This window comes from Eptatretus burgeri, chromosome 9, assembly GCF_056783735.1.
Source record: "Eptatretus burgeri isolate ZD-2024b chromosome 9, Ebu_testis_v1, whole genome shotgun sequence".
NCBI lineage: Eukaryota > Metazoa > Chordata > Myxini > Myxiniformes > Myxinidae > Eptatretus > Eptatretus burgeri.
This window is the reverse complement of record NC_140969.1, coordinates 1,774,660-1,802,625: the sequence shown is the minus strand read 5'-3', so window position 1 is coordinate 1,802,625 and position 27,966 is coordinate 1,774,660. Positions and strand designations below refer to the sequence as shown.

At 42.6% G+C, this 27,966-nt stretch overlaps 1 protein-coding gene across 10 annotated transcripts in view; it reads right to left on the bottom strand.

The window, feature by feature from the left end:
* The window catches only part of LOC147019422 (anoctamin-7-like), a 79,437-nt gene extending 66,813 nt beyond the window's left edge, over window positions 1–12,624 (bottom strand). For 9 of the 10 annotated variants that reach the window (XM_085893874.1, XM_085893876.1, XM_085893880.1 and 6 more), the window contains exons 1-2: window positions 11,264–11,420; window positions 2,196–2,286 (exon numbers count right to left, since the gene is read on the bottom strand). In XM_085893874.1, the coding sequence (XP_085750000.1) occupies window positions 2,196–2,286; window positions 11,264–11,408 (236 nt within the window). In that variant the 5' untranslated portion in view covers window positions 11,409–11,420. Of the gene's footprint in view, window positions 1–2,195; window positions 2,287–11,263; window positions 11,421–12,524 lie in introns of those variants that run through there. The other variant, XM_085893881.1, reaches the window with a different exon arrangement.
* Between the last annotated feature and the right edge of the window lie 15,342 nt (window positions 12,625–27,966).

The following is a 27,966-nucleotide window of genomic DNA, read 5'->3' as shown; positions in this document are numbered from 1 at the left end:
CTGTTTCATCCCCAATTTCCCCTTCCACTTCTTGCTGTGTTTCATTTGGCTTGTGTGCAGCTTGTTCACCCTCATGTGTTCTTCTTCCCCTCCACCTGATCTCACTCTCACTTCTACTCTGCTGTTGGTGTTTCTCCCCCTTTCCATTTTGCTCTGACTCTTCCACCAGCCTCGATCAGGTACGCAAAAAAACCCAAAAAGGCACCCTGCTCCTCCACTGTAGGAATAGGAGTAATGTTCCCTTCTGATAGCACTATTCATGCCCTTTGGATCAAGACTCTCACTTCTTGGTGTCTCATCAGACAGATAGGTTTCTTGTCAAAGATTTTTGACAACTTTGACCATTGATGGGTAAACAGTCAAAGGAAAACAGTCTATTCATTGTGAAACTTTGATAATCAGTTCAGGTTCACATTGCATCTCATTCAGCTTGTCAGCAATTTGTTAGAGCATGAGGTGGGCATCGTGGAGGATGCACCACTGGAGGTAATTTTGGTCTTCTTTCAGCATGTAGGCCACAGGCAGGGTTGTCATATATTTCAGCACTGGGTAGTCCTCGATGCTGTAGAGCCATTGAATTGGGTTCAGCTTGTTGCTGTCTGTCCCCAAGAGGAGTGGAGGCTTGTTCTGAACATGGACAATGTAATATTTAACATCTCTGACCCTTTCTTTGTATTGTGTTGGCAGAATCACAAAGCCTTCTTTCTGCTAAATGCGATTGGAGTTTGACAAACTATTGTTTAGTCTGTTGCAGCTTGTGATCACTTCCCAACATCTGGAAGACATGAAAAGGCAGAATGGAGTGTACCGAGTCCGTGTCGATGTGAGCATCTCAGGTCCACCCAGAAACCTGCAATAGGATGGTGTCGAGTGTAGAGGAAGGACATCTCTTGCTTTGGTAGTTGGAAGTTCTTCCCCATTCAGGCTCGTGTCCCATATCGCTCTGCTCCTCACGGCGTGCATTTCTTGCATGTATAGCATGAACTGCATCTTGCTCCTTTGAAATATCTATCATGCTGTCAAGAGCAGTTTCATGATTCTGTCCATTGCCATCTCAAGGGTTTGGTCATCTCCCCTCTCCAAACATATCTATCTCTATCTCTATCTCTCATGGAACGAGTGAAGTACTATGGCAGCTCTCAACATTCTATACTCCTCAGTGTTATCATAGTCCTTTCCCAACAGCTTCAATTCAGTCACAAAATTGTCAAATTTCCCCCGTTTGAGCTGTTTTCTGCGATTAAAGTTGACTGTAGCTCTGATCTTGATATTCTTTGGCTTGACATAATTTTCACATTTGTCATATACTGTACACCTTTGAGGGTTTCATTCTCACGGGGGTAATCCCACTTCTCCTCGTTCAGCCAAATCAACTGTCAAGTAGATCTTTCGTCATTTACCTTCCATGTAGGTCATTAAATAATCGACCATTTCTTTCTCAGAATGTCCAGCCAGCGTTCCATCAAAGATAAACTGGTAGTGTTGGTTGAACCTTTAAATTCCTGATACAGCTCTGCCACCTGCAAATTCATTGCTAGCATGTCGCTCGATGCCACACTAACACGAACTGCAACACATGGGACCGAAGTAATTATACGAAGTAGTCACTTGCCATGTGGGCCTGCGTTGCATTCCTCACTGAAAATGTCCCTCATCAAAGCAGATTTTCAATTCTGCTCATATTTCCATCGATTCATTCCTCAAACATAATTGATAGACAATGAGATCTTCTTATGATGTTCAAGTTAAAAAAATAACTCCTGACACCATGGAGCAATGGACATGTGGAGGCAGCCATGTCATTACTCCCTGGCTTCACTCAGATACTGGAAGTGGCATTACGTCATCACTTGTATCACAAGCGCCACCAGGTGGGAGCTGAGATTACAAATCGTTCTAAAATACGCCAATAGGGGAATGATCCAATCCATAGGGACAGGTTCTACGTTAGTAAACAATATGACGCATTCACAACAACAAATGTCCTGCAGCAGCGTGTACACAGAATGGACTAGAAGAGAAAGTGATGAATCAAAAACACAGCGAGGAACAAGGCCTCCATCACGGTGACATTATAATAATAAATGTCCCAGAATAACAGCTTCAATTTTGCTAAAAGGACGAGTGAATGTTAATCAAGTGATATGGCAAAAATAATTGTTTAATCAAAAATAAACAATTTTAAAGTTACTCACACATCCCCATCGTAGCTCATTGTGATCCAGCCATAAATGATGATTAACAGTCCGAGGATTGATGGTGGGATCAGCCATGCAGTGATGTACCCTTCAAGAGATGGTCATTGAACACCCATATTACATTCAATCATGAAACAAACTCCATCATTACTCATCATTACTTCACCCGTACCAAGCGAAAAGCGGAGTGAAGCAATCGGTTCACTCAGTCTGTCTACCAAGGTCAGTCTATGATAGAGGAACTACTTCATTTCAATTGAATGTTTTATTTTGAACACAACAACCTGTAAAATTTTATTTCATTTCAATTAAATTATACACTTGAACACTCTAAACACAAATCACCTGGCTGCCCCTTCCAAAAACATCATTTTGCAATACTTGGACAAAATATTACACCTTGTCGACAAATCAAATTTGCCACTCGGACTCTCCGGCAGGGGAAGATCAACATTCAGACAAAATGGTGGCTTGTGGGAAATATAGATCATACTCATAAACACAAGGTAAGAGTTCCATTGATGTTGAGCAATCTACTGATGTGGACCTGCGACCAGGGCTGTGGATCCGCCGTTTGGAGAGGTTCTGGGCTGAAAGGATCGAAACCTCGATGATAAACGGTGCCCCGCCGATGATCCGGGAAGTTGGGAAATCAGTCGATTGTTTATCAGCTGTTAGGGTTATAACTTGAAATATCATGGCATTTGTAAGTGCTTTCCAGCACATAATATATCTGTGTTTGTGAGTCAACTCTTGTGTATTTAAAAAGAAATCGAAGTTCTCCAACATGCAGTGGATCTTAAGAAAAGATAACGATATTGCTTCTTCGACATGGCGAACAGATTTCACCGATATACTTCAGTTTCCTCGATTAGTGGGATGGCAGTGGCCCACAACCCTGAAACATTGGAGGGAAGAGTGGGGTAGGAATATGTAGGAAGAGGATATAACATGCAGAAGAATCGGGGAACAAAAAAATAAAAAATAAAAAATGAGGAGATGAACAAAGTATAACTTTTGGTCGTTGAAGTGATCGTGGATTACTGGATAAGTGCACTAATCCTGGAAGAGAGAGAGAGAGAGAGAGAGAGAGAGAGAGAGACAGAGACAGAGAGAGAGAGAGAGAGAGAGAGAGAGAGAGAGAGAGAGAGAGAGAGAGAGAGAGAGACAGAGACACAGAGACACAGTCACAAGACAACTGTAATGAGAAACAAGTCTGAAGACGACGATGGTTCACGAGCGGTATTTGATGATGTAGATTGTTTCAGAAGTCAAGGACGAGACAATGTGATAATGTTTGACCAAGTTATAAAAATGATCAACATGATGTGGTATGAGTGACAGGTTATTAGCTGCAAAATGTCGAAAACCAGGTTTTGTTCAACAACTTTCAAAATTTGACCCTTGCATAACCTTTAAAGGTCACAAAACAATGTTGTGGACATTAAAATAAGGAAACAGGATACATACTATAGCTTATTGGAGCTAGTTCGACGAAGAAGGTCGAAAACCCGGTTCGATTCCCACAACTTTGAAAATTTGACCTTTGTGAACTTTAAAGGTCAAAGGTCAAGGATTATGACCTTTGGTGCAAAACTTCCTCTGGAACATTCCAGGAACAATATAACGTCATATCGGCTATATGGCATTTCGCACTCCTCGGATTATCCATACTTTGATGAAATCAGTGTAAAAACAAACTTGAAGGGGGCGCCACGGGCAAGGTGTTCGAGATAGAGCAAAATGGTTTCAAGACTTTAGGTGGGGAATGACCTCAAGATTATGCATAAAAAAATATTGTCATCCTAGCTCTCAAAGGTTGGGCGGTCGTATGATTTTTTTATGTCAAAATTCGTAATTTTCTAAGTTCGTGAACTTGTGACCTTGACCTTCTTGACCTTGGTACGAAAATGAAAAATCAAGTTCTGTAGGGCTATGCAGGTGCCATTGGGCTAACCAAATACCGAAACCGCTGCCAGATTCGACAAACCCCTTGGAGAAGATGCAAATTGAAATCGGCTACCCCCTAAAAACACAATTCGTAATTTTCTAAGTTCGTGACCTTGTGGCCTTGACCTTGGGACGAAAATGAAAAATTAAGCTCTGTGGGGCTATGCAGGTGCCATTGGGCTAACCAAATACCGAAACCCCTGCCAGATTCGACAAACCCCTTGGAGAAGAAAAAAATTTGTCAAAATTTGCAATTTTCTAAGTTCGTGACCTTGTGACCTTGACCTTCTTGACCTTGGGACGAAAATGAAAAATCGAGCTCTGTGGGGCTATGCAGGTGCCATTGGGCTAACCATATACTGAAACCACTGCCAGATTTGACAAACCCCCTCGGAGAAGATGCAAATTGAAGTCGGCTACTCCCTAAAAACGCATGTTTTTTTGGGTGTGGCTCCACCCATAATGGGCGCACTACGCCCATTTTCAGGAAAACACAACTAGATCATGATATAAACCTCCCACCAAAATTTTGTCAGGATCGGATCAACACCCATGGAGCTATGCTCAGGACAGACAGACAGACAGACAGACAGACAGACAGACAGACACACAACAATAACGAATATAGTGGTCACTTGTTTTTTTCGTGAACCAATTTTTTTTTCGTGAACCAATAAACATGCCCTGTGCCTCAGGAAGATTGAGAGTGGTCCAGAAGTTCGTTTAGTGAGATCCGACTATCGATTTGTAATTTCTCACCGACTTTGACACCAATACAAGTCTTTATTACGGGCCCGAGGCATCAAAAACTTATTTATCATCGAACAAACCGTTTCAAATGGAGAACCTCGTTGCGCCGTTAGAGCATTTTAATTTCACCAGAAGTGGTAATAAATGTGAATTGTTGCTCCCAGCTTGCTGTCTCGACGACACATGACCCCATTAGTATTTTCGCGATCTCCATCTCCATCCCGACCCCGTTTAGCATCCCGAGCAGGCACAGGCAGCTTGCTCGTGAAGTGAAATTGAACATTTTTCATGTAATTTTTCTGCTGCGTGTTTCAGATTAATACGTCATGATATGTTGATGAATGCTTTATTATTTTGCAGGAAATAAACATGGTGATCGTGATTAGTTTGTACGTAGTACTTCGCTGTAGAAGTTTGCATCACTGCTCGGAGCGTGGCCATGTCGTCGATGTGGGACCCCCTGAAAGCTCGAACTATAATTCGTGATGGGTTCTGAGTGCCGGTGATAACTTGCCTACTGATTGTGAAAAGACAATGTGAGATCTAACATCCAGTGCTGGTGGATAAGTCCTCTGGCTTGACAGCCATCTGAGGGAGAGGTAGGTAGCAATGTGGGGGGGGGGGGTGATTGGAGGGTTGGACGGATGGACGGGGGGTGGGTGAGGGGGGATATGACGGTTGGAGGGCGAGGGATGGGGTCGCAGAATCGCCGAGGGGGTGATGAGCAGAAATCAAACCGCAGCCGTTGAGCCTTTCCACCTGAACACAAGAACTCCAGGGATAATGGACTGGATCACTCCGCCAGAATGTGGACATCGTCAAAGCACCCAAAGCACCACAATGGCTGCCAAATCATGTTTCCAGCCTCGGAAAAATACAACACGATGAAGTTCTTCACCGACCGGAGAAAATGTCCCAATAAAATCTCTTCAGGAGAATACCAGGGGAGGTTCCCCACACGACAACCATCAATGGCGCGCTCCTGTCAGGTTGTCCGGGGGAAGTCCCCAAGGTCCTTCACCAACCGGCTGGGGCAAGTCCCCACGGATACACGTCAACAATGCATCGAAACAAGCATCTGCACACGGGAGGCCTCGTCAAACAATCAGAAAAATCCCGACCAGGGGAACACGAAATGGCGGAACAAATCAAATTGAACGTTTAACTCCGACAAGAAGAAAATATAACCAGAAATTCACCTCAGACAGGAAAACATCTCGAAAAACAACACAATTTTCAGTCTCACAGATCCCAACCACGGACTTCTTATAATAACCTGGACCAGCAATGCCATCGACTCGCAGCAGTGAGAACCAAAGTCACCGGAAGTGGCTCCGCGGCCATGTTGTGTTTCCACTCGCGAGTCGCGCCCAATTCAAAAAACCTGGAGATGCTTTAAGAGTTTCAACCATTTTGAACCGGTAAACGTAAAAACGCCACAGCGCGTGGCGTTCGGATGGAATAACAAGTCTGGGAAGAGGTCCACGTGCACCTTTCATCGGAAAGAATGCGATTATTGATGGAAGAATGCGACTTTTTTTTTCTCTTTCAATCGTCAATTTATTTTTAGAGTATTATTTTAAGAAGTTACAATTTAAACGCTAAACGCCAGTATAACAATCTAAATGATGGCTCTCTGTCAGGTCTAAAGTGGTCGCTCTCTGTCAGGGTCGTCGACGTCGTTCTCTCTCTGGTCCATGCGCTCTTTGTCTGGGTCGTCGACGTCTTCGCTCTCTCTCTGTTGGGGTCGAGTGCTCCTCTCACTTGGTGGCCAGGGTCGAGCTCGCTCTCTCCCCCTTTCTCGGTCCTGCGCTTATGGTCCGGCGAGCGGCCTGTTGGTGGAGACGCGGACGGGAGGCGCAGCAGTGCCGGCTGTCTGGTGGACCTGCGCGTCCGGCCGAGGGGTGCCGGAGAGGGTTCGCCGGCCGCGTGGGAGGCCGAAACCAGGCGCGACCACGCTGACGGTCGTGGGAGAGACTAGACGACCATTAAAGGGAGGTCTTTTCGTGTGTGTGTGTGTGTGTGTGTGTGTGTGTGTGTGTGTGTGTGTGTGTGTGTGTGTGTGTGTGTGTGTGTGTGTGTGTGTGTGTGTGTGTGTGTGTGTGGCGCCATGTCTGACAAGTAAACCTGTGTAAGTGCCTGTACATTGCTAATAATTATAGTCAGTGGTATTGCTTTCATTGCTTTCTTGTCTGTATCCGTATTTCATTTCGATTTGCCTTGCTTGTAAATACGTGCATGATTCTTTGCTTGTGTTGTGTGTGTGTAATATGTGCTTGCTTGAATAAATGTCCTTGTGTGACATGTATACCGTTCGTCGTCTCTTTCCCCTTTTGAAAGTGCCATCTTGAATCACGGAATAAATTAGTAGTGGGTTTTGAACACCCGGGTAAAGAAGAGAATCTGATCCGTCGAGGTCGGCGATAACACCGCTCGGTTATCACTGTAGCACGGAACGGACCGCTAAAGCGGTTCGTGTCCGAGGCCGACCTGCAGCGAGGTACGATCACCCAGTCGACCACTCGCGCAGGTACTTAGGTAGGTCGAATTTGGCGAGCAACCCTATCCTGCGTGGGTGGGCAATTGGCACGATCGTGGTGAGGTTAAACCCCCACCCGTGACTGGCTCCTGGCAGTAGTTCCAGGAGGGTCACGACTGAATTGTCTGTCCGGTGGGCAACGCGGTTGCGATTGGAGTTACACAATCGCTCGCATGCCTGGCAGGCCAGAATTTGTAACAATGTATTGATTCATCATGAAAACATTAATGGGACTGGTATTGGTTCAATATGCTTCGACCTACTACAGAAAGCTACCCTCTATAATATACACATATTAATAGGAGGCCATAGGTTAGTCTGTAGATTATAGATCATATTTATTGAGGTTGTCCGATGTCTGTTCAATGTTTTTAATGATTGGTCAATATATTATTAATTACACTGAACAACAAATTTCAAAAATTTTTTTTTACTGGAGATGTGTAAAGTGATTAAGACTAATTTGGGTACGCTGATTTCAAAATTCATAACCGTTTTGCTGTATCACGTCAGGATTTTCAGGAACAGAAATATTCCCATTGCCTAGAAGTCAGGATTTCAATGAAATTTACATATGTCTTTAACATGTCTATTTCGTACAATTGTTGTTAACTTGTGTTATATTTCTTTCTTTCAGATAAAGATGAGTAGGCGTTCCTGTACCAATCATCCTGACAACTTCTGTTATGTCTGTGGTCGGTATACCAAAAAAGATCAACAGCGAAGTATATCTACAGCAGTGAAAATGAAGGCCGCCTACTTTCACTACTTCGGGTGTAAGGTGGGGGACCAAGAACAGAGCTGGGCACCACACATCTGCTGCACAAGCTGTCACACAACCTTGACTCAGTGGTTGGTGGGCAAGCGCGCGAGCATGCCATTTGCGGTGCCCATGATATGGCGTGAGCCGCAGAATCATCATGATGATTGTTATTTCTGCTGCACAAGCATCGCCGGCTTCAACAAGAAGAATAAAGGTCACATCAAGTACGCTGACTGCGTCTCTGCTCGTAAACCTGTGCCTCATGATGACGAGAACCCCGTTCCAACACCTCCAGCTGATCAGAACATAGCTGTAAGCAGTGGTGAAGAGGATGGTGATGATGAACCTTTGAACCCGACACTCAAGAATCACACCTTCTGAACCAGGGAGACTTAAATGATCTTGTAAGAGATCTCTCGTTGTCAAAGGCGAAGGCAGAGCTGCTTGGATCAAGGCTGCAGCAGTGGAATCTACTTGAACCTAACACCAAGATATCCTTGTTCAGAGCACGTCACAGAGACATGGCTGAGTTCTTTGAGATGGAAGACACGATGACATTCTGCAGTGACATCAACGGTCTGTTGAAAGAACTTGGGTGTGATCACGATCCTGCAGACTGGCGCCTCTTCATCGACTCGGGGAAGAACAGCTTGAAGGCTGTTTTGCTCCACAATGGCAACGAGAAACCATCAGTCCCACTGGCTCACGCATTCGGCATGACAGAGACCTATGAGACTATGCGGCAGCTGCTTGATTCCATCAAGTACAATGACTTCAACTGGCACATCTGCGGAGACTTGAAAGTGGTGGCGCTGTTGTTAGGGCTGCAGTCAGACTACACGAAATACATGTGCTTCCTTTGTCTCTGGGATAGCAGAGACGACAAGAATCACTGGACGAAGAAAGATTGGGAAGAGCGAAAAGAGCATGTACCTGGTTGACACAACGTGAAGCATGTCGCCCTTGTCAACCCAGCCAAGGTTTTCCTTCCACCACTCCACATAAAGCTCGACTTGATGAAAAGTTTTGTACGGGCAATGGATCTGAATGGGCGTGGGTTTTTATACCTCAAGGAAAAGTTTGGCAACACCTTGTCGGAGGCCAAGATCAAGGCTGGTGTCTTTGTTGGACCGCAAATCTGACAGATTATGAAGGACGAAACTTTTCCGACAACTCTAAACCCCAAAGAGCTGGCAGCGTGGAGGAGCTTCAAAGCTGTGACGGAAAACTTCTTGGGGAACGAGCGCGCGGACAACTATGAAGAAATAGTGCAGCAGCTGCTGGAGTCCTTCAGGAAACTTGGCTCCAGGATGTCCCTGAAAATCCATTTCCTACACCAGCACCTGAACTTCTTCCCTGACAACTTGGGAGCAGTCTCGGACGAGCACGGCGAGCGATTCCACCAAGAGATTTCACTCATGGAGACGTGTTACCAAGGGCGGCACAGCCCGAACATGATGGGCGATTTCTGCTGGTTCCTGCATCGTGAAACTGACACAGAGCAGCACAAACGCAAAGCCAAATGCCTAAAGCATTTTTAATTACATTCTAGTGGAGTTTTTCTGTAATTTCTATAATTTTGAAGCATTCATGATGAAATAAATAAATAAATGAATTTTTGTAAATTTCATTGAAATCCTGACTTCTAGGCAATGGGAATATTTCTGTTACTGAAAATCCTGATGTGATACAGCAAAACGGTTATGATTTTTGAAATCAGCGTACCCAAATTAGTCTAAATCACTTTACACATCTCCAGTAAAAAATTTTTGTTGTTCAGTGTTATAGGCCATAAGGCCTGTTATTATAGGGGGAAGCTGAAAGCTACCGCCTTATGGCCTAAAATAATACAAGTATTATAGGCCATAGGGGGTTAGCTCTACACATTACATTGATTATCATCAGATCATATGACATATGATATGATAATCATTCATGAGAATTGTGACACCTCGTACTCACTCACCTTATTGATTCGTGCTGCAGAGCTTATATTAGCCTGGTAGTGATAATGGGCGGCGGAGACTGTTGTTAGTGAAATGAAAATCCTGTTCTTCTTATTAAGCTGGACAAAAATGTTGTTTCCATCGAGAAATTCGGCACAAATTAATATATTCAATCTGTGAATTTGGATTGGCAACGCAACATGGCGACTTCAGTCGACAGAGGCCGTTGCTGGTCCAGGTTATTACAAGAAGTCCGTGCCATCCTCCATTTTAAAAGAACCAAGTAAACATCGAGATTTAATTTTCGATCGGAGATGTTTGATCAGTTTAATCGTAGATCTCTCACCTCAAAGAAGCAATTTTTTTTGAGTGCGTGTTCTTGTTATAAACAGGAATTCAGTGTAAAAATTCAGAGATGTCGAAGTGAGTGGAGCCGGTAACCTTGGCAACCATTACTTTTTTGGTTTTCAAATGGTTTCAGGTCATCACAGAAATATTCAATCACATGTGAGATATATTTCATTTCTTTCAATATTGTCGATATCTCCGACCTTTTAACGATGTCTTATGTTGGGGCCATTAAAAAAATATGTATCTAATGTGTGGGGATTGGGGGTTGGAGTCTTACAGGGGTTGGGGGGGTTTCCAGAGCCGTGACATCACGACCTTTTTCATTACATATTAAAGGAATTAATCAATTGATTTATCAAAAAATTTAAAATGCAATTTTTGCCAAGGCACTTCTTCACTTTTGTCCCCAAATTTCAACTTCCCAGGTCAAAGTATGGCGGAGATTTCACCCAGACGAACAGGAAAACAAATGAACGGAACAAAAACTGAGTACTCCCTTCCTTCGGCACTCGGCGACGACGTTGTCCATCGTCTGGATATGGAATTGGGAAGGAATGAAGTACAACAAACAACAACAAAGGACAACATGTTGGGGTTCAGAGGGGTGGAACACAAAGATGGGACAGAGTTGGGAGGAGGATGTTGAGACTTCATGGGTATGGGGGAGGTGGTTTGAAGAGTTGTGGGGGGTGGGGAGGTAGTGGGGGGGGGGGGTTGAGGGTGGTCAAAACATTTTAGGAAACGTTAACTTTTATTTCGTACTCACCCAACCAAGCAAAGTAGAGGGCGACCTTCACACCAAAATATTGACGGATCTCATCAAGGGGCTGGTATTTATACCAACAACCCCAATTTGCCCAATATTTGGAGAGCATCTGATGCCGGGTTAGCCATGGTTCATTGGGCAGCATATCACATTCTTTCTGTAAAAGATAAGGACAAAAATATATATATATAAATAAATATTGTCATAAAAATGGTTTGGGGGTTAATGAGATGTTCATCAATTATCTCACAAACAATGTTAGCAGGTTTTGTAATCTCCGTTAGACGTACAGGAAGCATTCTCTCATCCACACCCTTGTGACTGTCTCTTCTCCCTTTTCCCTTTGTGATTAACCCTCAAATCTCCACTCCCCCCACTCATCGTCCCTTCCCACCATACGACCACATTTTCACCACGGTACGTCCAAGTGTGCCAGGTTAAACCCCCGCATGTGTTTTGATGAGATTGTGCATCACATGTGTTATTTCAGTCCCACGAGAGCCCGTGTAGGGTGAGTGGAGAGACCACAGCACAGTCTGTCAGCATATTTGGCTTTAAAATGACGGGACGCTCACACGCGTGGAAGACGTCAGGGAGAGATGCCAGGTAGGCCAGATGAGACACGCCAAACTAGTGGAGGAGGCCTGAAGGGCCTTAAGGGACTGAAGGGCGAGCCTGTGGCGTGCCTCCGGACACTTCAGAACAGGGAAGACCATACACCCACACCACACCATCCTGTGTGCTCTCCTGTTTGTCCGATGTCCCTGCCTAAGTCTGGCATGTTAAGCGTAGTCTGTCTCCATCAGACTAAGTGCACCACCGGGTTCTTACATTATTTATCCGTCAGCTGCTTTCTCGTTCGCACACTGTGTCTCCATCCTTATTATTTGTGAAACCCGTTATTTTTAAAGTTTTTGTCGGTGTATTTTGAGCCGTGGAATCCCCCTCCAACAAAAACAGATTCACCTGTAAAACCAGAAGCATGTGCTGAAACCCCTGTGTGGCTAAATTGATAAATCCTACACACAGCACCGTGGAATCGCCACTGTGCAGGACATCTCCGCTCCACATTTTGGGAGTTCATCTCCGGTGGTCTCTCGTCGCCCATTCCGGAGACCAAGTCAGTTCCAATATATATGTACAGTATATGTTTATGTATACATGTGTACGTAGACATGGATCAGTGACCACTGCATTTTATGGAATGAACCACTTGCCATGATGAATGTCCATGACGTCATAAAACAATGAAACCTTTTACCTCATGTAGCGGAAAATGTGCTTTGAAAACGCCCTCATCCAGAAGGCGGCTCAAGCCAACCTCGCCAAGATTCTCATCTCCATACTCCACATTGTTAAAAATCTTTTGAGTCTGAAAGCAAAGGGAAATGGATTACATTTTTGATGCACATCCAAATGGCAGCGGTTAATACACGTGAAGAACGGAGCAAGGAATATTTAAACAATTGATAAAATGTGATGTGTTGTCAATTTGGCACACTTACAATAAGAAGCCTCTCCTCTTCGTTATAATGAAAGTATGGACACAGTTCTCCCAATCTATTACACACAGAGAACACGCAATTATGACAATTCATTTAATTTATTTTTCTTTACATCCTCATCATCATCTGTGACATCCTGGCATGAACATTGTTATCAAAACATCATTTTATCTGAGTACAGCCAGATATCGTTAGCCCATCCCCCGTGCAGCGGAGACGGGGTTTGGCAATCACTTATTTGTGTGTGTGTGCACGTGTGTGTCTGTCCGGGCCATAACTTTTTTAACATTTGAGCTTTTGTGGTCAAATTTTCAACAAAACTTTATTATGAGAATATGGAGAAAACAAATTAATAATTAATTAATCTCCATCAAAATAAAGCAACCATTGGACTTGATCCCAAACAATAATTAAAACTATGAATGCTCAAAAATTAATGAACCTTATCCCTCTAATATGATGAAGATATCACAGTTCTGGCTCGAAATAGCTCAAGGCTGTGTTACTCGTCTTGGATCTTATGGATCACTCAATGTGCTTTTGTTTCATGATATCGAAACAATAAGTAGTACCTACGCACCATCTTAAGGCATTGCTACGGCTGTGTGTCTGCTTGAAGTCTGTGTGCACGAAGCCATCTGATGTTGACAAATGTGATGTCTTAAATGCCCTTCAGTACAATCTTCTTTATCGGTAAACAGAAAGACCGGCTCTGCTCGAGGCATGAACGCCACCTCGAGGATGAGATGTGCGAGAAACCATGTTCTTGGGGCATTTGATTGTGCTAGTCTTTAACAATCTTTATTTGTTATTTCAAGTTTTTGCCATCATCAATTTACACATACCTGGCTTTCCCTTTGATCGAAGAATGAATCACACTTTTTGGTGTTCAATGACTCCCAGGAGTTAACATTGCTTAGAGCAGTTTAGTTAGCTCCACAGGGAATGTCTTAGACTTAGAGTAAGTGTAAAGTAATTAATTGTGACACGAGATATGCATCGTTATATGTATGGACAAACGATGTCCACCCTCCCTAATGTGTGTGTAAAAACTTCAAACCCTTTAAACCTGATTCAACGTTCTCTCCTCTGTAATCGTTCTTTTATATTATTTTGTAGCATCTGTGTCTGGGTAGGTCGTCAGGCACCAATTTAGGTGCAGAAACTACTTTACGCCTGCTTGAGAGGGAAGGGAAGGGACCTTGCCGAGTGACAATTTGCGAGGGGCGGTCCTTTCCCCATCAAACAGGGCCCTCAGTCAATGGCGAGTGAGGGGGGGGGAGTGCGAAGCATGTCACAGCTAGCAGTGGGAGCCAAACATTATGGGAGCCACCCACCCAAAGAATAACAATGAAACACTCACTCGTGTTGTCCTTCTTTTGGAATATTTTGATCCAATATGTTTGGAATCTTCATCCGTTGCAGCAAGATCCTGCTTTCATGGAGGTCCTTGCAACTGCAGTTCTGCAGGAAATTAAATGAAAAGGTAAAATTATCATCTTCAAAATCCCCTTGTTTAAAAGCTGTGAATAATCATTTCAAATTAAAATCAGGTACCCTGGAATTACCATTTGTAAAAAGGGAAGGGAAGAATAAAATGTTCAAGGCTTGCACCATAATATGCTGGATCTGGAATGGTGATGGTGCCATGTCATTTAAAAGTTGTGAGGGCTGAACACCTGTCTTTAGAAAATTTGTTGGGGGGGAGAGGCAGTTAGGGATACTGTTATGTTTGTGGGTAGATGGAGGAATTTCATAGGAAAGATATGATTGTATGGAGTAACGTGGTCCGTGGACAAGTCGGAGACACCTCGATGTAAATTAAGTCGGGACACATTGAGCTTAAGTGTAACGTGTCACCACACGGGAGGGGGGTGAGTGCTGTGTTAATTCGGGAGGGATTAAGGATAATTTCCCCCAGTATGTAATTGCCCCCTGTGACCTTTTCCAATGTTTTTTGCATTTTCAAGACCGTTGATAAAAAGGGATCACGTCCTTAAAACAACAACCGAGCTGCAAGTCCAAGCAGGCAGAAAGCCCCACCTTCAGGAATGATGGCTGGTGAACTACGCCCCTGGAGTGGATGATTAATGGGTGTGACATTCGTACGAGGAGGAAGAGCACATCTCTGGAAGAATGGGAAGCCCCCCTTTGTATGAGGAGAGAACAAGGTCGTGCTGTTTTGTGGAAAACGGACCTAGTTTGGGATAGAATCAGTGGTCGGAACACGACCAGAGAGAAGAGACAAAAGCGAGTGAGGCAGAAGGTTCTTTTTTTTTTTTTTTTTTTTTTTTTTTTTTTTTTTTTTTTTTTTTTTTCTTTTTTTTTTTTTGTATACCTTGGTCGAGGCTCGTATGAGAGCTAACACACAACTCACAGCAAGGAGGCATGAGACAAGAGGGGCGGGAGTGGAAGGGACAAAACATTGGGGAACAGACACAGGTGAACTGTGGAAGGGAGAGGGATGGGGATGGGACGGGGAACATGGCGAGTGGAAGATGGACATTAAAGGGACTTTCAGGGAGGAAAGCAGGAGAATTGAAGGAAGTGGGCTTGGGTGGATTATCGGGGGTAGAAAAGATCGAGGATTTGGATGGGGGAAGATAAGAGGTGGTGGTGAACAGCTGTTTTGAAAGCCTGGAGGGAAGAATGGGAAAGAATAGAGTGAGGAAGTTTATTCCAAAGGCGGGAAAAAAGAGGAATGAAAGAGTGAAGATGAGCAGTGATTCGTGATTTTGGTAGTTTTACCAGAAGGGGGTTGTTGGCGGACCTTGAGCGACCTGTGGAAATGTGGTTGGGACAAATCACAGAGAGAGCAGGGGGGCAAGGCTGGAGAGGAGTCGGTAGAAGACAGAAAGACCACCGACCAACCTGCGGTGATTGAGTGAGAGGCCCAAAGACTCAGCTTCATTGCGGGAGATGCCAATGATCTTAAAAGCCCTGGTTTCGACAGCGTGAAGTCGAGAAAGGTGGGAGGCAGGAGCACCAGCCCAGAGGGGAGAGCAGTACTCCATCAGGCTACGGACAAAAGCTTTGTAAGTGGTCAGGAGCTCAAGAGGGCCGAGGAAGGACTTTGCACGACGGAGGATTCCCAGTCGGCGACTGGCTTTTGAGGCAAGGTTGGAAATGTGACTTTCCCAGGAAAGGTCATGGCAGATAGTGAGACCCAGAAGCTTGAAAGAAAAGACTTCTTCCAGAGGATTGTTGAGAAAGTGGATGGGGGGGTTTTGTAAACGGTCCTTTCGAAGAGACATAGTGAGAGTGTGAGATTTGTCTGGATTGAAAGACATGTTCCACGTGTTGGACCAGTTTGTGATTTTATCCAGATCTGCAGTGAGCGAAGAAGCTGCTGCTTGCCGGTCTGAGGGATGACAGATGGTACGGCAGAGGGTGGAGTCATCGGCAAAGAGAAATAGAGGATTTTCCAGAGAGTCCGAGAGATCATTGATGAAAACCAGAAAAAGAACAGGGCCCAGAACGCTACCTTGAGGAACTCCAGCCTGCACAGGAAGAGGGGATGAAAGAACTCCATTTAGGGCCACACGTTGACTGCGACAGGAGAATAGTGTTTCTGTATTTCGTCGTGTCCAGACGTAGCCAGCCAGCGAGACCCCCCTTACTCGATCATGTCCTCCCACCACTGTGTCCTCCTCGTCCACCACTGTTCAGCAGAGACAGGAGGATTGAGACAGGATCGGTGTTCTGGAGGAGGACGAGGAGGACACAGTGGTGGGAGGACATGATCGAGTAAGGGGGGTCTCGCTGGCTGGCTACGTCTGGACACGACGAAATACAGAAACACTATTCTCGTGTCGTGCTGTGAATTTGCCCGCGTGACGGGGCAAGACGCTAGTTCTTGACTGTTGGGCTGCATCGTGTGAGACGTTCCTCGAAACCTGGTGTTGTACCATTCTGGGCGAGTGAGCCCGGCATTCTGCAGAGGAGCGGCATCGACCGCCCCAATCATGAGGAGGAACATTCATGACAGCTTGTGGCCTCTCTTGACGAAGGGACCATCCGCACAAATTAATTCCCCGATGCCTCCCGCAATGAGAGCGGCCTGGCGCCATTTGGGCACATTTTCCCACACAGTGACAAAGCGGTTTGGTGACTTTCAAGAAACCGAAGCTTACTTCTGGACCCGAAGGTCAGTGCCGAAATAAAGGTGGGATCTTTTCTGTTTTATTCTGGACCCGAAGGTCAGTGCCGAAATAAAGGTGGGATCTTTTCTGTTTTATTCTGGACCCGAAGGTCAGTGCCGAAATAAAGGTGGGATCTTTTCTGTTTTATTCTGGACCCGAAGGTCAGTGCCGAAATAAAGGTGGGATCTTTTCTGTTTTATTCTGGACCCAAAGGTCAGTGCCGAAATAAAGGAGGGGTCTTTTCTGTTTTATTCTGGACCCGAAGGTCAGTGCCGAAATAAAGGAGGGGTCTTTTCTGTTTTATTCTGGACCTGAAGGTCAGTGCCGAAATAAAGGTGGGATCTTTTCTGTTTTATTCTGGACCCAAAGGTCAGTGCCGAAATAAAGGTGGGATCTTTTCTGTTTTATTCTGGACCCGAAGGTCAGTGCCGAAATAAAGGAGGGATCCTTTCTGTTTTATTCTGGACCCAAAGGTCAGTGCCGAAATAAAGGTGGGATCTTTTCTGTTTTATTCTGGACCCAAAGGTCAGTGCTGAAATAAAGGAGGGATCTTTTCTGTTTTATTCTGTCCCCTTGTTTGTATCTGAGCCTGCGTGGAGGTTCCTCAAAATTAGATTTAGGTTCCCTCGCGTCTTGATTTATTTCCATGATAACTGTTGATTTTCTGTTTATTAAATCATTATTTATTCAATTTGCCGGTGTCTGTGTATCTGTTGTGGGTTTGAGTACAACCCTTGTGTCTCCGTCCTTTGCTGCCCTTTCCTTCCTGCGTGCACCATGATCTCCGAGAATCTCAGCTGTGAGCCTCCAAGAGAACTGTTTGACCATCCGTCCAGGTCGGGGAAAACCCACTGGACACGACAATACCTTCTCTGGTTTGTTGTCTTCATGTTTGTATACAAATTGGTTTCGTTTGTCTGTTGAACTTTTCACGGACTGAGCCAAACCTACTGTTGTCATTCTGTGCATTTTGGTTGAGTTCCACCAGGCCGCCACCTTCTCCTTTCTCACCAGGTACATTCTCGGGATGCATTGATTTTTATGGAACATTTTGTGGATTGTGGCGAGTTTCCTTGTTTTGACATCTAGTTTTCTGATTTCCGTTTTTGGCCAGTTTACTGTTCCACACTAGTGTTTGAACACTGGTACTGCTGGTTGGTTCACGGCTTTGATGATGTTCCTTGGAGAAAGGTATATTTTCAGGATCAGCCTCGTTCTACGCAGGTATTCTTTGTCATTGTTTTGCGCATTTTTAACGACATATTTGGTGGCCCTCCTCTACTCCAAGGTGTTTGTAAGATGTTTCGTGGTCTATCTACTGGATTGTTGTGTCTCGGTAGATTTTTGTTGTTTTTTGTCCGTTTTTGTTGGTCTACCTTACACGAATGTGCACTTGGCAGACTTATCTAGGGAAACTCCATTTGGATGTCGTCGGAGTACCGTTCCACTCATTTCAGTCGTTCGATGCGAAGACCTTTTTTTCCCATTTGAACTTTTGTCATCGTAACCTTTTGTCATTTCGAAAAAAGATGAGCATTAAATCTTTTTAGAAACAAGTTTTGTCAGACATTTTTGTGGCTTCTGCAGCAATGCTACAAGTTTGCCGCTGTACGTTGGGAGCTGCTCTGGGTGTGGGCTGTTTAAGACTCTGCATTTATGGGCAATTTGGGAAAGGATCCTCTGTACAGGTCAGTGTGGGATTCGAGACATCGATTTGTCTGACTCCTGCTTCATTCCGCAATGTTGGTACGAACAGTGCTGTGCACCAGTCGGTAACAGGAAACACAACTGGCCAACTGGGCAGAATGATTGGCTGCCTGGATATCTCCTTGCCTGCCGACGGGGCACATCGAAAGCTAAGGTACACCCCAAATTGAGGGGTACAATGAAACCACCCCCCAAATGAAACACCACACTCGGTCATGGAACCAATCAAGCACCCCTGGATTGGTGAGCGATTAAGATGGATAGCTAGGATATTCCTTGATCAGGAAACAAGAATTGTACTACATTGTCGATTTTGTAAATAATAAAGTCTGTTTAACAATTGGCTTCAGTTAGCAATAACTGTTATTGAATCATATCCTCATCCTTCCCAAACACACACACACACACACACACACACACACACACACACACACACACACACACACACACACACACGATTGCAAAACCCCATCTCCCCCACTAATAAAAAGGTGAAATTTGAACCACCGACCTAGTTTACTTATTGAGACACCAAGAACAAGAAAGAACCACAATGTTGATTTGTTGAAATCTCCCAACTTGTTGTTGTAACCCAACCACCATTGGATGTTTTTTTATTATTATAGGGGTGAGTTGGGGTTCTGGCTCTCACATTCACGTGCACCGCATGAGCATGTAACACCTCACCTTGATTGGAATGTCCATGTTTAGTTTCTCCTGGTAATATGCCAACACTTGTAGTGGGATGTAGATGATGCAGTAGTGTGTTTGCACATCATTGCTGGAAGTGCAATCCTGCAAAATGAATATAGTTAGTTACACAATGCTCAAAATGTTTCAGGACGATGGAGGTTTAAGGACGTTTGCTATATGCTTAGTAATCCCGGATCAGTCCTTGATAAACTACATGACAGCTTCACGTGAGTTGTTTCTTAATGAGTTAACTTTTGGCCCAATCATTATTCACAAAGTATGATTGGCCTACTCAAGATACAGCAAGCTGCACAAACTAATTATTTCTTGAATGACCAACCACCTTCGGAGAGTCTACCTGGTTTGTTCCATGAGGCTCTTGGTGACCAAAACATCATCTAACATTTTCCTATGAGTTTTTGGTCTCGTTATCCCCCGATGGACGACGTCTGAAATTGGGGCGCATGGATTGGATCTCGTCGGTCCATGCGTCCATCCGCAGCCATACCTTGGACATGTCTGGACTGATTTTGTTTAAACTTAGCACAAAGACAACATACGATGGTCTACATAAGCACACCATTGTGTTTCGCGATCCAAGATGGCCGACTGGCAGCCATTATCGTTGGAAAACCCCGATGTTGGACAGGTCCTCAACCACTTCTCGGACATGCATTTACCAATGTTGTTCAAACTTGGCACACAGATAATGAATGATGGCTTACATTAGGACTTCATTGCTTTTTGAGATCTTATCCAAGATGACCAACTGGCAACCATTTTGTTACTTTAACGTGTGCCCACAACCATTTTGTTACTTAAACGTGTGCCCACAACCATTTTGTTACTTTAACGTGTGAAAACAACCATTTTGTTTCTTAAATGTGTGCCCACAACCATTTTGTAACTTAAACGTGTGCCCACAACCATTTTGTTACTTTAACGTGTGAAAACAATCATTTTGTTACTTTAACGTGTGAAAACAACCATTTTGTTACTTTAACGTGTGCCCACAACCATTTTGTTATTTTAACGTGTGAAAACAACCATTTTGTTATTTTAACGTGTGAAAACAACCATTTTGTTACTTAAACGTGTGCCCACAACCATTTTGTTACTTTAACGTGTGAAAACAATCATTTTGTTACTTTAACGTGTGAAAACAACCATTTTGTTACTTTAACGTGTGCCCACAACCATTTTGTTATTTTAACGTGTGAAAACAACCATTTTGTTATTTTAACGTGTGAAAACAACCATTTTGTTACTTAAACGTGTGAAAACAACCATTTTGTAACTTAAACGTGTGAAAACAACCATTTTGTTACTTAAACGTGTGCCCACAACCATTTTGTAACTTAAACGTGTGAAAACAACCATTTTGTTACTTTAACGTGTGCCCACAACCATTTTGTTACTTAAACGTGTGCCCACAACCATTTTGTTATTTTAACGTGTGAAAACAACCATTTTGTTATTTTAACGTGTGAAAACAACCATTTTGTTACTTAAACGTGTGCCCACAACCATTTTGTAACTTAAACGTGTGAAAACAACCATTTTGTTACTTTAATGTGTGAAAACAACCATTTTGTTACTTTAACGTGTGAAAACAACCATTTTGCTACTTTAACGTGTGCCCACAACCATTTTGTTACTTAAACGTGTGCCCACAACCATTTTGTTATTTTAACGTGTGAAAACAACCATTTTGTTATTTTAACGTGTGAAAACAACCATTTTGTTACTTAAACGTGTGCCCACAACCATTTTGTAACTTAAACGTGTGAAAACAACCATTTTGTTACTTTAATGTGTGAAAACAACCATTTTGTTACTTTAACGTGTGAAAACAACCATTTTGCTACTTTAACGTGTGCCCACAACCATTTTGTTACTTTAACGTGTGAAAACAATCATTTTGTTACTTAAACGTGTGCCCACAACCATTTTGTTACTTTAACGTGTGCCCACAACCATTTTGTTACTTTAACGTGTGAAAACAATCATTTTGTTACTTTAACGTGTGAAAACAACCATTTTGTTACTTTAACGTGTGAAAACAACCATTTTGTTACTTAAACGTGTGCCCACAACCATTTTGTAACTTTAACGTGTGCCCACAACCATTTTGTTACTTTAACGTGTGAAAACAATCATTTTGTTACTTTAACGTGTGCCCACAACCATTTTGTTACTTTAACGTGTGAAAACAATCATTTTGTTACTTAAACGTGTGCCCACAACCATTTTGTTACTTTAACGTGTGCCCACAACCATTTTGTTACTTTAACGTGTGCCCACAACCATTTCTCAGACATGCATAGTCCCATTTTATTCAAACTTGGCAAAAGCACACTACACAATGGCATACGCGTGCCACTCCCTTTATTTTGCGATCTGATCAAAGATGGCCGACTGGTCGACTGGTGACCATTTTAGTTGTAAAAAACCCGGGATTGAACATGTCCTCAACCATTTCTTGGAGATGTATTTCCTGATCTTGTTCTATTTTTTTTTTACATACCTATACCATGAAGCATCTTTCATGAAAATGTTTAAAAATCCTGATTATTCATCAATTTCACCCCCACCACCTTTAAGTTGAGTTTACAAAAACTGATCAGACAGAATTTTCAACTGAATAATAATTTTCTGTTGTCTCCAGTTATATAATTTATTTTATACATTAATAAATAAATCTTAATATATGTTCTACTGTTTGTGTAATTCACTGCATCTACCCCAAAATTTATGAATATTGAATCCCTTGTGTACGAAATTTGCATTCCCAATCAAAAACATCATAGTGTCACGTGACTGACGATCTTACACAATATCACAAGGTGAACCAGATCATTAATATTCATGACCGAACAACCCAATCGTATGCAATTGTCCATGTCACATGACCATTCAAGTTAGTTGTGCACACACATTTAAAATCTTGTAAATATGGCGAGCCCTTCAACTCCGGACAGTAAAATTACTAAAACCACGGGGGCTCTGACGCTTTACGTCTTTTTCTCCTTGTTATAATTACAAGATGCTCCTCCATGAGTCTTCAACAACTGTCAAAATAAAATATGCAACTACAAGAACCACTTCAACAGAGAAGATCTTGAGCATGGTGGAAGGGTGTTTGAAATATTGAAGTTCTGTGATCGTTTTTTGTCACCTCCAGTTAAAGTCACAACATTTAAAATCATGATGTGATTACCTTCCAATTTTAATGACGAGACGACTCATACTAGTGGAGCCCCATCGCCAAAATATTCACTACAATCGTGCATTTCGTGATGACATCACTGAATTTGGCACCGAAATAGAATAACACATTGTATGGTGGAAATAAAGGCCAAATACCCCAAACACACAAACCGATGTGACCCAGACCTGCTACGAGCTTGTGTCCTGCAAACGTAAGGAGGGTTGTGTGAAGTGCAGCAAGTGAAGAAAGGCTGCACTTCATTGCACAGCCCTGTGTGTGCACGAGGGCAAATGTTCGCAGAATTGATACCCTGGCCTCCAGTGAGACATGACTAGAACCATGACTGTGACAACGGTGAGGCCTGAGGTTCTGAACACATTTAACTGTGATAACTGATGAGGACTACACTCGATATTTGACGTCATCGTGACATTGTCTGACATGTTTGATCGATATATCGAATGTTTTTAAGGACTTTGTACTCTTGTTCTGTGCCATCCATGCTGCAGTAATATTTTTATTTTCTGATAGACGACCCAGGTATCTCCATCCAGATTTGGAGTTCCCGCTCATGATTTAGGCCGACACGTCGACATGGGTTTACAGATGTGTAAGCACAAATTAGTTTCATTTTTCTTCGCTTTCATAATTTTCATACACCTCATCTGATTATGCTCTTCATGGTAATCAGGTCAGGTCAGCTGACTGGTTTGGTGATCTCAGTATGTTATTAATAAAACAAGGTTATTTAATCAAATACATATTTCTGCCCCACCATGTCATCAAAATATTAATTTTATAACATCATATAGTGCAATGGCTGATTAGCAATGATTAATTAATAATAATCTCTGAGGACCTATCATTGTCCAATTAACCCCACTGTAACAATCCACTTCTTCTGAATTAAACAGTTCCTCAAAGTAGCAAAATCACTGGGCGGCCATTTTTGTAAGATGGCTGCCATAGTCACCGTGGGCCAAATCAGCAATGCCCCAATTATATACAGATCTGATCCACACATATTTGTCTATCTCTGTGTCAAATTTGGTGCTTTTATCACAAAAGGCACAATGGGTTTGCTATCTGTTCTGTTCTTGCGTTTTGCAGCTTGGCTGCCGGGGTCGCCATCATTTCTTGAAAGCGTGGCTGTGCCGCTGATGCTGTGCCCCTCCACAAGTACACTGCGACTCATTTTGCCAACCTCGGAAATCTGGCAGGCTGAGTCAACCCCACCTGCTGTTAATTCAGTAGCCAACGGGGCTCAAACTCAGGATCCCAAGATCCGAAGCCAACCACCTGAACTGTTACACCAACACCAGACTTGGGTTTTCCAGGACTTCCCACCATACTGCTTCTTTTGCTTGTTACTGGAAAGACTTTTACAAGAGTATTTGAATCTCACCAATTTTACTTTGACACCCAAACTTCGGAGACAGTCGATGAATCCCTGTCGTTTGGCTTCTTTCTCCTCATCAAATGGTTTTCCAGTTGTCCACACGAGAACACCATCTGTTTGGTTGACATTGGTTTAAAGTCAATTGGGTAATTATAATATCACTGGTTTAAATGGCACATTCAAAAAATACAAACTTCTACAAAAGGCAAATCTGCTCAACATCCGAGCATCGCAGTGCGTACACCCCATGTTTATGATTTCAACAACAACAACAACATTTTACAATACCAAGAGAAGGAATTCCACCACAACCACAGCTCCATGACACGTGGGTGTATTCTGTAGTTTGTATTTTGGATTGTTTATTTTGGCCTCTTTATCCATCGCTTTGAGATAGAAACCACACAGGTGGACCATTATAGGACTTGATAATTAAATAATGAAAAGCATGTCCAGGGTTGTGTGACTGAGATAGAAACCACACAGGTGGACCATTATGAGACTTGATAATTAAATAATGAAAAGCATGTCCAGGGTTGTGTGATTGAGATAGAAACCACACAGGTGGACCATTATAGGACTTGATAATTAAATAATGAAAAGCATGTCCAGGGTTGTGTGATTGAGATAGAAACCACACAGGTGGACCATTATGACACTTGATAATTAAATAATGAAAAAGCATGTCCTGGGTTGTGTGATTGAGATAGAAACAACACAGGTGGACCATTATGACACTTGATAATTAAATAATGAAAAGCATGTCCAGGGTTGTGTGATTGAGATAAAAACCACACCGGTGGACCATTATGAGACTTGATAATTAAATAATGAAAAGCATGTCCTGGGTTGTGTGACAGAGAAAGAAACCACACAGGTGGACCATTATGAGACTTGATAATTAAATAATGAAAAGCATGTCCAGGGTTGTGTGACTGAGATAGAAACCACACAGGTGGACCATTATGAGACTTAATAATTAAATAATGAAAAGCATGTCCTGGGTTGTGTGACAGAGAAAGAAACCACACAGGTGGACCATTATGAGACTTGATAATTAAATAATGAAAAGCATGTCCAGGGTTGTGTGATTGAGATAGAAACCACACAGGTGGACCATTATGACACTTGATAATTAAATAATGAAAAGCATGTCCAGGGTTGTGTGATTGAGATAAAAACCACACCGGTGGACCATTATGAGACTTGATAATTAAATAATGAAAAGCATGTCCTGGGTTGTGTGACAGAGAAAGAAACCACACAGGTGGACCATTATGAGACTTGATAATTAAATAATGAAAAGCATGTCCAGGGTTGTGTGACTGAGATAGAAACCACACAGGTGGACCATTATGAGACTTGATAATTAAATAATGAAAAGCATGTCCTGGGTTGTGTGACAGAGAAAGAAACCACACAGGTGGACCATTATAGGACTTGATAATTAAATAATGAAAAGCATGTCCAGGGTTGTGTGATTGAGATAGAAACCACACAGGTGGACCATTATGACACTTGATAATTAAATAATGAAAAAGCATGTCCTGGGTTGTGTGATTGAGATAGAAACAACACAGGTGGACCATTATGACACTTGATAATTAAATAATGAAAAGCATGTCCAGGGTTGTGTGATTGAGATAAAAACCACACCGGTGGACCATTATGACACTTGATAATTAAATAATGAAAAAGCATGTCCTGGGTTGTGTGATTGAGATAGAAACAACACAGGTGGACCATTATGACACTTGATAATTAAATAATGAAAAGCATGTCCAGGGTTGTGTGACTGAGAAAGATACAACACAGGTGGACCATTATGACACTTGATAATTAAATAATGAAAAGCATGTCCTGGGTTGTGTGATTGAGATAAAAACCACACAGGTGGACCATTATAGGACTTGATAATTAAATAATGAAAAGCATGTCCTGGGTTGTGTGATTGAGATAGAAACAACACAGGTGGACCATTATGACACTTGATAATTAAATAATGAAAAGCATGTCCAGGGTTGTGTGATTGAGATAAAAACCACACCGGTGGACCATTATGACACTTGATAATTAAATAATGAAAAAGCATGTCCTGGGTTGTGTGATTGAGATAGAAACAACACAGGTGGACCATTATGACACTTGATAATTAAATAATGAAAAGCATGTCCTGGGTTGTGTGATTGAGATAAAAACCACACAGGTGGACCATTATAGGACTTGATAATTAAATAATGAAAAGCATGTCCAGGGTTGTGTGACTGAGAAAGATACAACACAGGTGGACCATTATGACACTTGATAATTAAATAATGAAAAGCATGTCCTGGGTTGTGTGATTGAGATAAAAACCACACAGGTGGACCATTATAGGACTTGATAATTAAATAATGAAAAGCATGTCCTGGGTTGTGTGATTGAGATAGAAACAACACAGGTGGACCATTATGACACTTGATAATTAAATAATGAAAAGCATGTCCAGGGTTGTGTGATTGAGATAAAAACCACACCGGTGGACCATTATGACACTTGATAATTAAATAATGAAAAAGCATGTCCTGGGTTGTGTGATTGAGATAGAAACAACACAGGTGGACCATTATGACACTTGATAATTAAATAATGAAAAGCATGTCCTGGGTTGTGTGATTGAGATAAAAACCACACAGGTGGACCATTATAGGACTTGATAATTAAATAATGAAAAGCATGTCCTGGGTTGTGTGACTGAGATAGAAACCACACAGGTGGACCATGATGAGACTTGATAATTAAATAATGAAAAAGCATGTCCTGGGTTGTGTGACTGAGATAGAAACCACACAGGTGGACCATGATGAGACTTGATAATTAAATAATGAAAAAGCATGTCCAGGGTTGTGTGATTGAGATAGAAACCACACAGGTGGACCATTATAGGACTTGATAATTAAATAATGAAAAAGCATGTCCAGGGTTGTGTGATTGAGATAGAAACCACACAGGTGGACCATTATGAGACTTGATAATTAAATAATGAAAAGCATGTCCTGGGTTGTGTGACTGAGATAGAAACCACACAGGTGGACCATTATGAGACTTGATAATTAAATAATGAAAAAGCATGTCCTGGGTTGTGCGACTGAGATAGAAACCACACAGGTGGACCATGATGAGACTTGATAATTAAATAATGAAAAAGCATGTCCAGGGTTGTGTGATTGAGATAGAAACCACACAGGTGGACCATTATGAGACTTGATAATTAAATAATGAAAAGCATGTCCTGGGTTGTGTGACTGAGATAGAAACCACACAGGTGGACCATTATAGGACTTGATAATTAAATAATGAAAAAGCATGTCCTGGGTTGTGCGACTGAGATAGAAACCACACAGGTGGACCATGATGAGACTTGATAATTAAATAATGAAAAAGCATGTCCAGGGTTGTGTGACTGAGATAGAAACCACACAGGTGGACCATTATGACACTTGATTATTAAATTGTGAATGGCTTGATACCTTCCATTGGCTGTTGTCATGAGTTATGTCACTGTGATTGGAAGAAGGCCCACAGTGAAGAATTGGACTGTTTTGTGTGTCAGTCATCCCTTGTGTCACCACACTGTGACCCCAGGTTAAGGTGTTCCAACATGGCTAATAGCACAGTGTGTTTCACAATTATCATCAAGTCGTGAAAAATGTTAAATTAAATTAACATTGCCTTTTGAGTGAAGGACAAAGTCCCCGATTGTACCCCACCAGGTGTTCGAGCTCCATGAAGGTGGACCGTATTGATACCGATCACCTGACCATTGTGAAGTGTTTGATTAAAAATCTCACTGCACACTCCTCCACAAGGGTGGGATGACTGACTGTGTCTGATCTGTGGATTTCACTTTCAGTTTGAAAAAATCACAATATTAATAATTTTAACAGAAAACGGTTCTGAATGTGAACTCACCGGTTATTTCCGCCTCGTGGTCTCCCACGAAGGTAAGATCCCGAGACATCTTCGAACTGTGAGAACAAGACCACAGGGACATTGTTTTCCCATCA